At 36.2% G+C, this 13,532-nt stretch overlaps 1 protein-coding gene across 1 annotated transcript; it reads left to right on the top strand.

The window, feature by feature from the left end:
* The first annotated feature begins 2,662 nt into the window (after positions 1–2,662).
* On the top strand, positions 2,663–3,049 carry LOC133871491 (uncharacterized). Its single transcript, XM_062308932.1, has one exon. It carries the CDS (start codon positions 2,663–2,665, stop codon positions 3,047–3,049), a length of 387 nt encoding a protein of 128 aa, XP_062164916.1.
* Positions 3,050–13,532: the final 10,483 nt, after the last annotated feature.

The following is a 13,532-nucleotide window of genomic DNA, read 5'->3' as shown; positions in this document are numbered from 1 at the left end:
TAAAAAAAATCAAATATAAAATAAATGGTTTTTTCTAAAAAATATTGCCTTTACCCTAAGGAATAGCTATTCCTCTCATTTTTTAGAGGAATAGGTACTCTTCGTAAAGGAATAGACCCCTACCAAATAAAAGAATGACTATTCTATAGGAATAGCCTTTCCATTACAAGGGTCTATTCCGCGAACCAAACGAGGCCTTAAGATCGTAATAGAAACCCTCTAGACATCCCAAAATCAAAACACAAAAGCTTAAAACTCAGTATCCAAACTCATGCCTGCAAGAGCCCTACACATCGAAACTAGCAGCCAAACTCAAAAAACGCCAAAAAGCTCCAGCCAAACTCAATCAGAACAACTTCTGAATTAACCAAAATACTGGAGGGAATTCCCCAGCTTGTACAAAGCTTTTCATTATCTCCCAGCAGATATTTTGCAAAATCTGTTCTTCAGTAGATAACCTATATGTTACCTGGCATGGTATATATATAGGATATCTATATATTTCACACACACATCCACGCACTTATACCATGATGTTCTAAGGCTTGTTCTTGTTACATGATATTGAATTCAGATTGTAATTTCATTGTTGGGTCATGTACGTACGTGATCATTACAGTTTTCTTCTATAAACCTTAAATTTGGATGTATACATTTTCCATCCATTTTGAAGCAATATAATAATAATAATAATAATAATATGTTAGACTAATAAAAATTTCTCAATTTCCTGGTTAAGTTTCAGTTGATACTAGGTAGTTTACGTTTTTTAGAGTCAACTATGTCTTGGACATAAAGCAAACTATTTGTACTCTTCTTTGGGGGCATGAATACAGCACCCAATAACGTAGTCAACATAATTTTTCAATTTCTTAGTAATTAAGCAAGTATTGACAGACTTTAACTTACAAAAAGTATTGACACGCTTTTGGGCCTTTTCTTTACTGAAAACTACTAATTTGACAGCTCAACAGTTAAACATCACAGTCCAATTCAAAACAACCCACCTAAGGATTCCTTATCATAGATAATAGATATTATCTATTATTGTTGTATATATATATATAGTTGTGATCGAGTGTTTTTTTTTTTTTTTTTTTATAAACGAAAGATATGAGTAATTAATTGATCAAAGATCACGGTATAAAGCTAGCTCTTACATCATAAAATATAAAGTTTTACAAAATTATAGCCACATGTTATGAGGTTACATAGTCATAGATCAATACTAACAAAATTCTTATAATAAAGTACTATCTATGACTTTCATCTTCCGCTAGCCATGTACAAAATTAGTTAAAGAGCAGATCTGCTCTGAGTAGATTAGATTTAAGATAAGGGTACGCAGCCAAATATCTTAAAAAAATTTATTTAAATCGGCCGTGAGAGATAACCTCTCACACCGAACTATCTAGGCCATGAGAGATAACCCCTCATACCTGACTAACCTCCATCCCATTAATTATCCATAAGGGCAAATCTAAAGAGAAGAAAACTCTTATTCAAAGCAAAAACACAATCAGCAAACAGCAGCAACGGCCAGGAAGGAGATGAACGGTACAACACAGAGGTAGATGAATAGATGCATAACAGATATGCCAAAATTACTAATATGGTCAGAGAACACCTACAAACAAAAGAAAAAGCCAGAATGAGAGGAGGAGGGTAGGAGCGAGGAGTAGAAAGGAAAAGCGAGAGGAGGAGGGAGCAGATCTGCTCCCTCTCCTCCTCTCAGATATGTTTTCTGAGGAGTGAAGTCTAGGACCAGCTTCTCCCCTCTTTCTCGTATTTTCTTTCCTATAGCTAGTAATATTTATTGGAAATTAAAGAGAGACTGCCACTTTTCTTTTGTGAGTGTTGTTGTGTTATACTATGATACAGTATAAAGAAAAAGAGTAATTAATATAATTAAATAGACTCCAAACACTTTAGCTTAGGCTTTTGAGTTAAAGTTGCATGTATCCAAATATACTTCCAAGGTAATTCTCTCCGTAACATATATGACAAAAAAAAAATTATATCTATATAAGAAAAAAAAAAAAAGATGTGTATATCGATCTATATATCACAAACTAAAAGAATGCAGAAATTGTCACATATTCATTATTGAGACTTGTTAGTGATGACAATCTGAAGGCCATGATCGACTTAATTACTATCACCAGAGTAACTAAGAAAGTTTTAATTAAGTTACGTACTCATGATCAGCTAGCTTTGCGCATTCTTTCTGAAATATATAAATATATCACAAAAAGTACTCATACTTTATATTATTAGAAGGAATCTTCCATTTTGTGTTTATCAACTTTTGTGGGGCCTATAGCATCCACTGGTCTACGTGTCACTTCATCACTGGTCATTAAAAAGTAGTTTAAGAAGAAATTGTAGAAATCTTTTTAAAGTTTTTATGGTGCGTCGGTGACTCGTTGGAGCTTGGGGCCAACGTAATTCCGCGCGCTCGCGCCCAGCGTGCCGTCCAAGCCACCGATGAAACTCCGAGTTAAGTACTCTAATCATTTGACAAACACGCTCTCTACTCGATCTGCCCAGTAGCTTGTCCGAGAATTCACTCACTTCATCTATAAAAACCTTAAAATCCACGCATTTTTTTAACCAAACTAAGTTTCATTACTTCAACAAGCTGGTGTGGAAAAACCAAGAAATGGGCAGAGAGAGCTGGGTAGAGATAGGCCGTCGCCTCAAGAAGGCAGTGAAGAAATTCAAACTTTTGCTTACCTGTAACGTGAGGCTATGGTGCTTGCGTTCGACTGTCGGTAGATCTTCCTATAGCCGCCGGTTAAGCTTTGACGACCGGCTGGGCTTGCGTGGATGCATCGAGGATGACAAATTGGATGGAGATCGATATCATTTGGTGCCGACTGGGATTCAACGAGCGAGGAGTTTTGCTTCGGATGATGATATTGATAAGAGGGCCGAGATTTTCATTGCGAATTTCCGTCGGCAGCTTCGTCTTGAAAGACAGGTTTCTTTGGAGCTAAGTTACAGTAGATCTAGAGGGAGTAGTTTCAAAGGCGACAAAGAGAATTAGTCGTTTTAAAGTTGGTTTGTTAATTTTGGTGGTCGATGGGTTGCAGGGATGAAGACAAAATGACAAATATGTATATGATTCTATGAAGAAATAGAGAATTGTTGGAACTGTGATAAAGAACAAAGGACGACGAACTATTTTTTAAGTCGATCTGTTCTTTTTTTTTTTTTGTTTTGTTTTGGATTTTATTGGGGTTATCGATTTGCTGCTTGTAATTGTTTCATCATTAATAAAGACTATATATATTCATAGGCGATTATTCAAGAAAAATTGTTCAACAAAAGAGAAACTTGATTTATGTACCAACAAATTAAGCGTACGTACATGAAAGATAATAGAATTATATATAACAAGACCATCGATCAAAATCAGAATCAATTCCTTTTAAATGATATATTAATTATCTGCAAACATCAGTAGTAGATGTGACATGGGTATCAATGGATGTGACACGGTTATGATAAATGAATGTGAAAAGTAAAATTAATTTTTCTTCTAAAGTAATGTTAAATTTACACTCATGTTCCTTCAGTTGGCATGTCGTGTTTTAAGTGGTTTACACTTTTGTTTTTTTAAGTGTTGACATAAGAAATCACTTAAAAATACGATAGATTAGCCGATATGACATGGGTGTAATAAATGAGTGTGAATAGTAATATTATACTTTCGTACTTTCGAGTTGCATGACTGTCGCTAAAAAAAAAAAAAAAAAAAATTAAAGAAAGAAGAAGAAGAAGGGGGAATTAGTGTCAACATTTTCTTAGATCGCTATATGTCGTTATTGGTGTCATGTTAAATCAATTCAGGAAGAAGATTTGCATGTTAGTTAGTTAGATTTATTTTCCCCTTTTTGTTATTGGACTTTCATTGGTAGTACAATACCCAAAAAAAAAAAAAAAAAAAAAAAAAAAAAAAAAAAAAAAAAAAGTATACCCACCTATTACGAAGCCTAGGAAGCGCCGATAATTTTTTTAAAAAGAGCTCACTCATTTTATAGCACATATAGGAAGCTGAATACTAGGTGTTGGGAAAAGTAAAAGTCGACGCATAAGTCCATCGCCGTAAATTTTTTATAATTATTGGTGCATAGTTTTATAATTATAGACCTCCTCCCGCGTGCTTGTACTGAAAAGGTCACGTTTCAAAAGCATGCATGGACAGCCACCGATCGATCGTTTTAAAACTACGACTGATCATTAGTTAGAGCTAGAGTCATACCATGAAGGCGCAGAGCTACCAATGGCCCCCCAAGCTTCAAGGTTTTTTTTTAAAAAAAATTTTAAAAAAATAAATTACTCCTAATTTATATTTTTATTTTTATTTTTTTAGTTTTGACCCTCTTAAATTTCAAATGCTAGCTCCGCCCTTAATACCATTCGATCGTTTTAACACAATGATCAATCATTATGGCTAAAAACCCTAATTACCACATTTTCGAACAAGGCTATTTCAATATCTTAAAAACTTGTTTGGACATTTTACAAAATAGGGTAATATTAAGATCATATTGTTCTTATTGGCTTAAAAATCAGAAATTTGTAAGATATTTGGTACATGTGTTGAGCGAAGTGTTATATCCCCTCAAACTTAAGGTGGCCGGAAGCTTGAGTTTGAAAAGAAAACAAGTATTTTTTTTTTCTCGAAATTTTTTAAGTGATCCAGTGCGGCAACAACTAGAAACTTGAGTGTGAGCTAGGGCAAGATAACTGTTGATAAGACTTTAATGTGTAGATTAAAAGGGTGAAGATCTGTATCATAATCTGAATGTACATAATTGTAAAGAATAAGGAAGAGGATGAACTCAAAGAGAGAATTGAATGAATATCTAATCTGATTTGGTTGAAATGAAATAATACAGATATGTTTGTATTTATACAATACAAGAAACCAATAAGATAAGTACACATGTGTTAACTAAGATAACAAACTGAACTAACTCATAACTAGATTAAAACTAATCTAACTAATCTTATAACCCCCCTTAAGATGGATGGAAGATGTTGATGACATTCATCTGGGACATAAGATCATGTAAAACAAGACGAGGTAGAGCCTTTGTAAAGATGTCTGCAAGATGATGAGCAGACTTGACATGCAATGTCTGAATTAACCCTTGAGTAAGTTTCTCATGCACAAGATGACAATCCAATTCTATGTGCTTAGTACGTTCATGGAAAACTTGATTTGTTGCAATGTGAAGGGCAGCCTGATTATCATAGAAAACCAAAGCCGCTTGAGAATGAGAAAGCTGAAGATCCTGAAGCAAAGTAACCATGTAATCTCACAAGTCACAGCAGCCATGGACTGGTATTCAGCCTCAGCTGAAGACCTCGAAACCGTATGCTGCTTTTTTGACTTCCAAGAAATCATAGAATCTCCTATGAAAACGCAAAAATCAGTGACGGAACGACGAGTATCCGGGCATGCAGCCCAATTCGAGTCACAAAAAGCCTTCAACTTTAGAGAAGAATTAGAATGAAATAAGAGACCCTGTCCTGGAGAGGATTTTAAGTATCTCAAGACCCGAAATGCTGCATCCAGATGTGGTTTTCTAGGAGAATCCATAAACTGACTCAATAACTGAACCGAGAAAGAAAGATCCGGTCATGTAATGGTTAAGTAAACCAATCTACCAACTAATCTGCGATAACTAGAAGGATCATCAAGGAGCTCACCATCACCCCGAGATAGTTTAAGATTGGAATCCATGAGGAAGAGAACTGGTTTAGCATCGAGAACACCAGAATCCTCTAGAATTTCCAATGCATATTTGCGGTGAGAAATAGATATGCCTTTATCTGGCAAAACGGGTACCCGACACGACCCGTTAAGACCCGTGACCCGTTTAAGTTAGACTTAGACACGACCCGTTTATGTTAACGGGGTCGGGGCTCCAAACACGACACGACACGGTTATTTCACGGGTCACCTGACACGACCCGTGAAACCCGTTTAACATAACGGATCATATCGGGTCGACACGACCCGTTTAACCCTTTAAAAAAAATAATATATATATTAGGATTCAGTGATGCTTGTGAAAGCATTCACTGAATCAAAATCAAAATCATCAAAATCAAAAACTCTCGGACCAATATCTTAATCAGCTCAAGCTCAAACACAAAATCAAAATCATCAAGCAACAGAACCAAAATCAAACACTCTTCCAACTTCCGAGTACTAAAACCAAAGAGAAAGGAAAGTAAAAATAATGAAACTAGATGAGATTGAAGATGACCGAGAGTTTTTCCTCATTGCTTCAGCTCATCCATTAATTAGTAATTACAAAGCATTTACATTAACAAGTAAGTGAAGTTCGAACACATACCGCAAGCCCTTGGTGGACTCGCTGGCGCAGGCGTCTCTGCCAAGCCTTCCAAAACCCTAACCCCGATCTGGATCTCCGGCAAAAACCCCCCAATTGGTTTGCAGAGATCATCATCTTGCGGCAAAGAGAACCCTAGGCCTGCTTCTCGCACCCGAGACCCAGCCCAGAAATGTCACGCCCCCATATCACAATTGATCAAGAACATGGAACAATAACCCTCAGTCAACCGATACACTGCACACATACTCAAACAATCCGAAATACTGCACTCTCACAAAGCCCAATCGATTCCCACAACAAAATTTCAACATAAGTTCAAATCAATAACACCCAAGCTGTCAATCCAACTAATCATCACAGGATAACACTAAATTCACAAAATTACTCACTTTCAGGATTTTTCCCAGAAAATCCACTGGAGAAATCACCGAAAATCAACTTTGCTTCACCAGAATCGTCACCGTCGACCCACTGGTCGGATCCTCCACAATTGGGTCTCTCCTTCCTCCAGTCTCCCTCGATCTCTCGGTCTCATCTCTCAGCTCTCAACCCACTCTCTCTCTCTCTCTCTCAATTTCTCGATCTCTCTCTCTCGTCTCTCCCTGTGTCTGGAAAGAAGAAAAAGAAACGAAGAAGGAAGAAGAAAGAAGACCAAGAAAAGAGGGAGAAAAGAAGATATTGATCAGACAGTCAGACTAATCCCATTTCTCCTTCTTCTTCTTTTTTTTTTTTTTTTAAAAAAAAAAATATAATAATAATAATAATAATTAAAAAAAGAAGAAGAAGTAATTGTGTCTAGTGGGTCACCCGCGGGTGACCCGTGACACGACCCGTTTAACTGAGATAAACGGGTAGACCCGTTTATAACCCAAACCCGTTTAAAGTAGACCCAAACCCGCTAATTTCGTGTCGTATTCGTGTCGAGTTGTTGTGTCGTGTCAAGTCAAAATTGCCAGCCCTAATCACTACAGGCAACTTCTATACCAAGAAAATATTTCAATGGACCAAGGTCTTTGATGCTAAAGACATTATTAAGAAATTGAGTAAGCTCTGAAAGTGCTGCAACATTGTCACTAACAATGACTATATCATCAACGTAAACAAGCAAAGCAATAAATGAAGAAGCTTGTGTGCGAGTGAACAATGAATAATCAGCCTTAGACTGTATAAAACCATGAGCAATCAAAGTGGATGAAAACTTGGCAAACAATTACCGAGAAGCCTGCTTGAGGCCATAAAGAGATTTCTGTAACTTGCAGACTTTAGATGTTCCTGAACTGGCAAAACCGAGAAGGAGTTTCATATAGATTTCTACAACTAAATCTCCATGAAGAAAGGCGTTGTTAACGTCCAACTGATGGAGATGCCAGTTCTTCACAGCAGCAAGAGCAAGGAGGCACTGAACGATTGCGAGCTTTGCAATCGGGGAGAATGTATCATATTAGTCTAAGCCTTCGCATTGTGTATATCCTTTTGCCACCAATCGAGCTTTGTAACGCTCAATCTCACCATTAGCCTTAAGCTTCACTTTGTAGACCCATATACATCCAATGGGGTGTTTGTTGGGAGGAAGATCTGTGACAGCCCAAGTGTTGTTTGCTTCTAGTGCACTGATCTCAGTAGCTATGGCATCACGCCATTGAGGGGATTTAACAGCTTGAGAAAAGGACTTAGGCTCAATCTGTGATGAAACAGAACAGCGAAAATGTTTATAAGGATGAGAAAGATGATTATAACCAATAACAGAGGAAATATCATGTTGTTTCCCTGGAAAAGAACTTGTAGAACCAACTAGATGAGTAGAATGGGTTGCTAAATTGCAATGAAATTGCTGTAAATATCCAAGTCTACACCTAACACGAGTAGATTGACGAACAAAAATAGGAATTGAAATAGGAGGAGCAGAAACAATAGGATCAGAATTTAACAGATCATGGGAAGCAGAATGAGAATCAACAGAATCATTATGAGAAGGAATAACATCTGAAATAGGTTTAAGAACAACAAAACAACCATTAGAATTGAAATTTGTAAGATGAGAAGCAAATGGAAATATGTGTTCATGGAAGACTACATCCCGAGAAACAAAAATAAAATGAGTAATAAGATCATAAAGTTTATATCCTTTGAATTAGAGGGATAGCCAATTAACGCAAGGCTTAGCCCTAGCATCAAACTTTGACCTGTTTTGAGAAAGCGTAGAAGAAAAACAGAGACATCCAAAGACTCATAAGTGAAGATATGAAGGTGATTTAGAGAAAAGCAATTGATAAGGAGATTTATTGGACATATTAGGAGTAGGTATGCGGTTTATAATATGAACCGAAGTTAGAACACAATCACCCCAAAATTGGAGAGGTAATTGAGATTGAAACCTTAATGCTCGAGTAACATTAAGCAAATGTTGATGTTTTCGCTCCGCAACAGAATTTTGTTGTGAAGTTTTAACACAACTCAATTGATGTATAATACCTTTGGCAGAATAAAAATCGGGCACACAAAATTCAGCCCCATGGTCAGATCGAACAGCTTTAATTTTGAGCTAAAATTGTGTTTTAATGAAATGATAAAGGATTGAATTAAATTGCGAACTTGTGCTTTGGATTGGAACAAATAAACCCAAGTAAAGCGACTAAAATTATCCACTATTGTAAGAAAGAAAGAGCTGCCATTTATTGAATGTATTGAAAATGGTCCCCAAATATCTACATGAATCAAGTAAAAAATTGAACTTGAAACAGAAGAACTAATTGGGAAACTTAGTCTTCTTTGGCGAGCTAGTGGACAAACTATACAAACAGTAGTGGATTTACAAGTGATAGAAGGAAGTACATCATGTAAAAAAGACAATCTGAACTGAGGCAAAATGACCTAAACGAAAATACCAAACATCGGCATTAACATTTTTAACAGAACTAGAAACAAAAGCAGTAGATGAATTATGATCAGAAGGTGATAATACAGGAGTAGATGGAGTAGTTGCCTTGGATGTTTGCAAAAAAATGAAATAAGCCACCACGCTGTCTACCCATGCCAATCGTCCTCCAAGTGTGCAAGTTCTGAATAAAACAATAACCAGCAATAAAAATGAGACAACAATGAATATCTCTAAACAATTGACTAGCATAAATTAGATTGAATGAAAAGGAGGGAACACAAAAAACTTTAGTAAGGATAAGATGTTCTGATAATTGGACAGTGCCAATATGTGTCACATGAGCAAAATGACCATTAGGTAATTTGACTTTATGAGAAACAACAACAGTAATGGACGTAAACAATGTGACAAAGCTGATCATGTGATCAGTAGCTCCGGTTTCTATAATCCAAGTGTGGCGAATTTGGTGAATTTGAAGAAAAGAAGTGCAAGAAAATACCGAATACCTCTTCTCTAATGGACAAGAAGCATGAGTAAAAGTTTGGATATTACCTATCATATTAGAGGAAATATGGTCCTGTGGAGGTGCAGAAGAACTTGCTTGAGTTGAAGAATTAGCAGACACATCATGAGGCTTGAGCAGAGCAAGCAATTGTTGACATTGCTCTTGAGTCACAGAAATTTGAGCGGAAGCAGGACACGGCTTAGGTTTGTAACCTGGAGGAAGGCCGTGTAACTTGTAACATTTGTCAATGGTATGGCCTAAAAGACCACAATGGGAACAGAGAGGACGTTATTTACGAAATTGTGATTGTTTAGGATAAGAATTGGAAGGGGAAGGATCAGTCTTGGTTAATATAGCTGTAGTATCATGCACAAAAGAAAAAGAAGCACAGAGCTCACGCTACCTCTCTTCTTGAATCACCAAGGAAAACACTTTGTTTATAGGTGGAAGAGGATTTATTAAAGAATTTGACCTCTAATATTAGCAAAAGACTCATTTAAGCCCATAAGAAAATGAAACACATACTCTTGGTGATGATGTTCAACAAGAACCTTCGATCCTCCGCAAGAGCAGTTTGAAACTGGACGAAAGCTCAACAATTCACCCCAAAGCCCCTTCAATTGCGTGTAATACGCACTGATTGAATTATTACCTTGAGCAAGAACAAAGATTTTCTTCTGTAATTGAAAAACTCTGGGACCATTTCTCTGATAAAAACATTCTTGTAGATCAAACCACATAGAAGTAGTTGAATTGATGAAGATCACACTATTAGTGATCTCAGCAGAAATCGAGTTGAGGATCCATGATAAGACCATCGTATTACAACGCATCCAAACAGAAAATGAAGGATGAGATGGTTTAAGAATGGAACCATCAATGAATCCTACTTTGTTTTTAGCAGTAAGAGCCATCTCCATAGATCGACGCCAAATACTAAGGTTATTGCCGGTCACAATTTGTGATACGAGCACCGTACTGGAAGTGTAGCCGTTGTGAAGGAAGAATGGACTAGAGGCATTCTCATTCGAGAATGTAGGAGGCAAAGTAGAAGAATTGTTCATGATTGAACACTCTGATACCATATTAGAATCTGAATGTACAAAATCGCAAAGAATAAGGAAGAGGATGAGCTCAGAGAGATAATGGAATGAATATCTAATCTGATTAGGTTGAAATGAAATAATACAAATATGTCTGTATTTATACAATACAAGAAACCAATAAGATAAGTACATGTGTGTTAACTAAGATAACAAACTGAACTAACTCATAACTTGATTAAAACTGATCTCACTAATCTGATAATCTGCGGCACAAAGCAAACCTTGGAAGTGAGCTAGCTTGATCTAGTGATGTCGTTTGGAGTTCGATGGCGGCGGATGCCATACATGGCGAGACAGTCGTTCATGCATGAATTATCAAATTAATTGCAAGGCCATGCCAGTTTAATGCATGTGATGTTTCTGGCTAATTTCGTGCAGGAATGAGATGATATATATATATATATATATATATATATATATATATATATATATATATATATATATATATATATATATTAATTGTATAGATTTGGCGACAAAGAAAGTGACAGTCAATATTGGGGACGTGAAACCTTTATTTAGGTGCATGTACTCGCGAGTGTGTCCAAGGTGAAAAATGCACGTACAGCTTTGGCCATCTCCTACATCGATCATCATCATCCCCATCTTTCCCATGGTCAGCATGAGCAGTTACAAAGAAAACTATAGTTTAATTTCTATTTAACTTTAATATATATATATATACACACAAGTTTGGAATTCCAGTAGCGTGTGTTTGTATGCTTAATTAATATAAGATGTTTGATAAACTAATTAATCATGTTTTATAAGTATACAATGCAAATGTGAACTCTTTTTTCTAGAATCACTGGCGACAGTTGTTTCCGGCAACTGGGGAGCAAGCGGCCGAGAACCCTGACCTTCCGCTGATCGGCCGGTAGACTCTTCCCCTTCAGTCTCATCACGCTCACCTTCGGCTTCTTCGACGTCGTGGACTCGATCGTGCTTAATTACGTACGTCTTTGCCGACAGAATTTTCCAAATTCTAGCTTTCGGAGCAAAACTTGGAAGCGAGTGTATAATTGAGACCATTGTCTTGACTGAAAAAGTACTACTAAATAATTTGACAGCTCAGCCGTTACGTATACCCAAACATAACGTACAGTCATAGAATGTTATATATATATATATATATATAGACACACATGAGTAAAAACTTCACTTTAATTTATTCTTTGAAATGTCGTTAATTACTTTCTTAAACTTTAAAATTTCTTAATTTATTGTATGAATTTTTTCATTATTTTTTAATTTTATCATTTTGTAAAGATTTTTCGTTAAATCTTATTAAAATTATAAAAATACCGCTCTTAAAAAAACACATATATAATTTCAAAGATTCAAGTGTGGGTACTTTAGCAAATTCAGTTAAATTCTGACAATTGCTTAAATCTATACAATTTTTTTTTTTCTTTCCTAAAAATAATGAAGAATATTTTAAAAATTTTGACACTCCGCTGCTAGGATTTAACAGAATAATCCTAATAGATGATTGAACTTAAAAAAAATTGAACAATAGATATACTAAATTAAAAATTTTTAAAATTTTTAAGAGTAATTACACGAAGTTAATGGATTAAGTAAAGTTTCCCATTAATTACTTACTAAGAGTACTGATTCAGCAGTGATGACAGCGAATGTCAGTCGTGTCACCCAAGCTTCCATGAAACTCCAAGGTAATTCTACACTAATCATTTCAAACACGCTCTCTAGCTAGCTACCAAGAATTCGATCACTCACTTCATCTATAAAAAGCTTAAAATCCACGCATATTTGAACCAAACTAAGTTTCACTTCAACAAGGTGTGGAAAAACCAAGAAATGGGTTGAGAGAGCTGGGTAGAGATAGGCCGTCGCCTCAAGAAGGCAGTGAAGAAATTCAAACTTTTGCTTACCTTTAACGTGAGGCTATGGTGCTTGCGTTCGACTGTCGGTAGATCTTCCTACAGCCGCCGGCTAAGCTTTGACGACCGGCTGGGCTTGCATGGATGCATCGAGGATGACAAATTGGAATGAGATCGTTCGGGGACGACTGGGATTCAACGAGCGAGAAGTTTTGGTTCGGACGACGATATTGATAAGAGGGCGGAGATTTTCATTGCAAACTTCCGTCGGCAGCTTCGGTTTGAAAGACAGGTTTCTTTGGATCAGCTAAGTTACAGTACTAGATTGAGGTTTTGGTTTTTCAAACGCGACAATTAAGGGGAATTAGTACTCGATCGTTTTCAAGTTGGTTTTTTAATTTTTGGTTCAAATTATTATTAAGGTGGTCGATGAGTTCTAGGGAAGACAAATAGGTATACATATACGAAGAAATTGGGAGTGTGATAAAGAACAAATTGATTTTTGAGTTTCTTGGGGTTATATATATATATATATATATCGATTTGCTGCAATTGTAATTATTAATGTACGTTTCATCAGTAATAAAGACAACTCACAGGCCGGGTGATTATTGATCAAGATAAATTGTTCAACAAAAACAAACTTGATTTATGAACCAAATTAAGGCTAGCTAGCTTGGTTTGTTTCGGCATATTAAAATGTTTTATGAAAAATGTTTTTCGGTGTCTAATGCGACCGAAAGTGATGGTTAAAAGTTTCGTTTATCGTAAACCATGCATTTTTCCCTCTCACACTCTTGCTCAACCCACACGTACACCCGA

The sequence above is a fragment of the Alnus glutinosa genome, chromosome 6, assembly GCF_958979055.1.
Source record: "Alnus glutinosa chromosome 6, dhAlnGlut1.1, whole genome shotgun sequence".
Lineage (NCBI taxonomy): Eukaryota > Viridiplantae > Streptophyta > Magnoliopsida > Fagales > Betulaceae > Alnus > Alnus glutinosa.
Note: the sequence above shows the minus strand (reverse complement) of the source record. Positions and strands in the feature narration are given on the sequence as shown.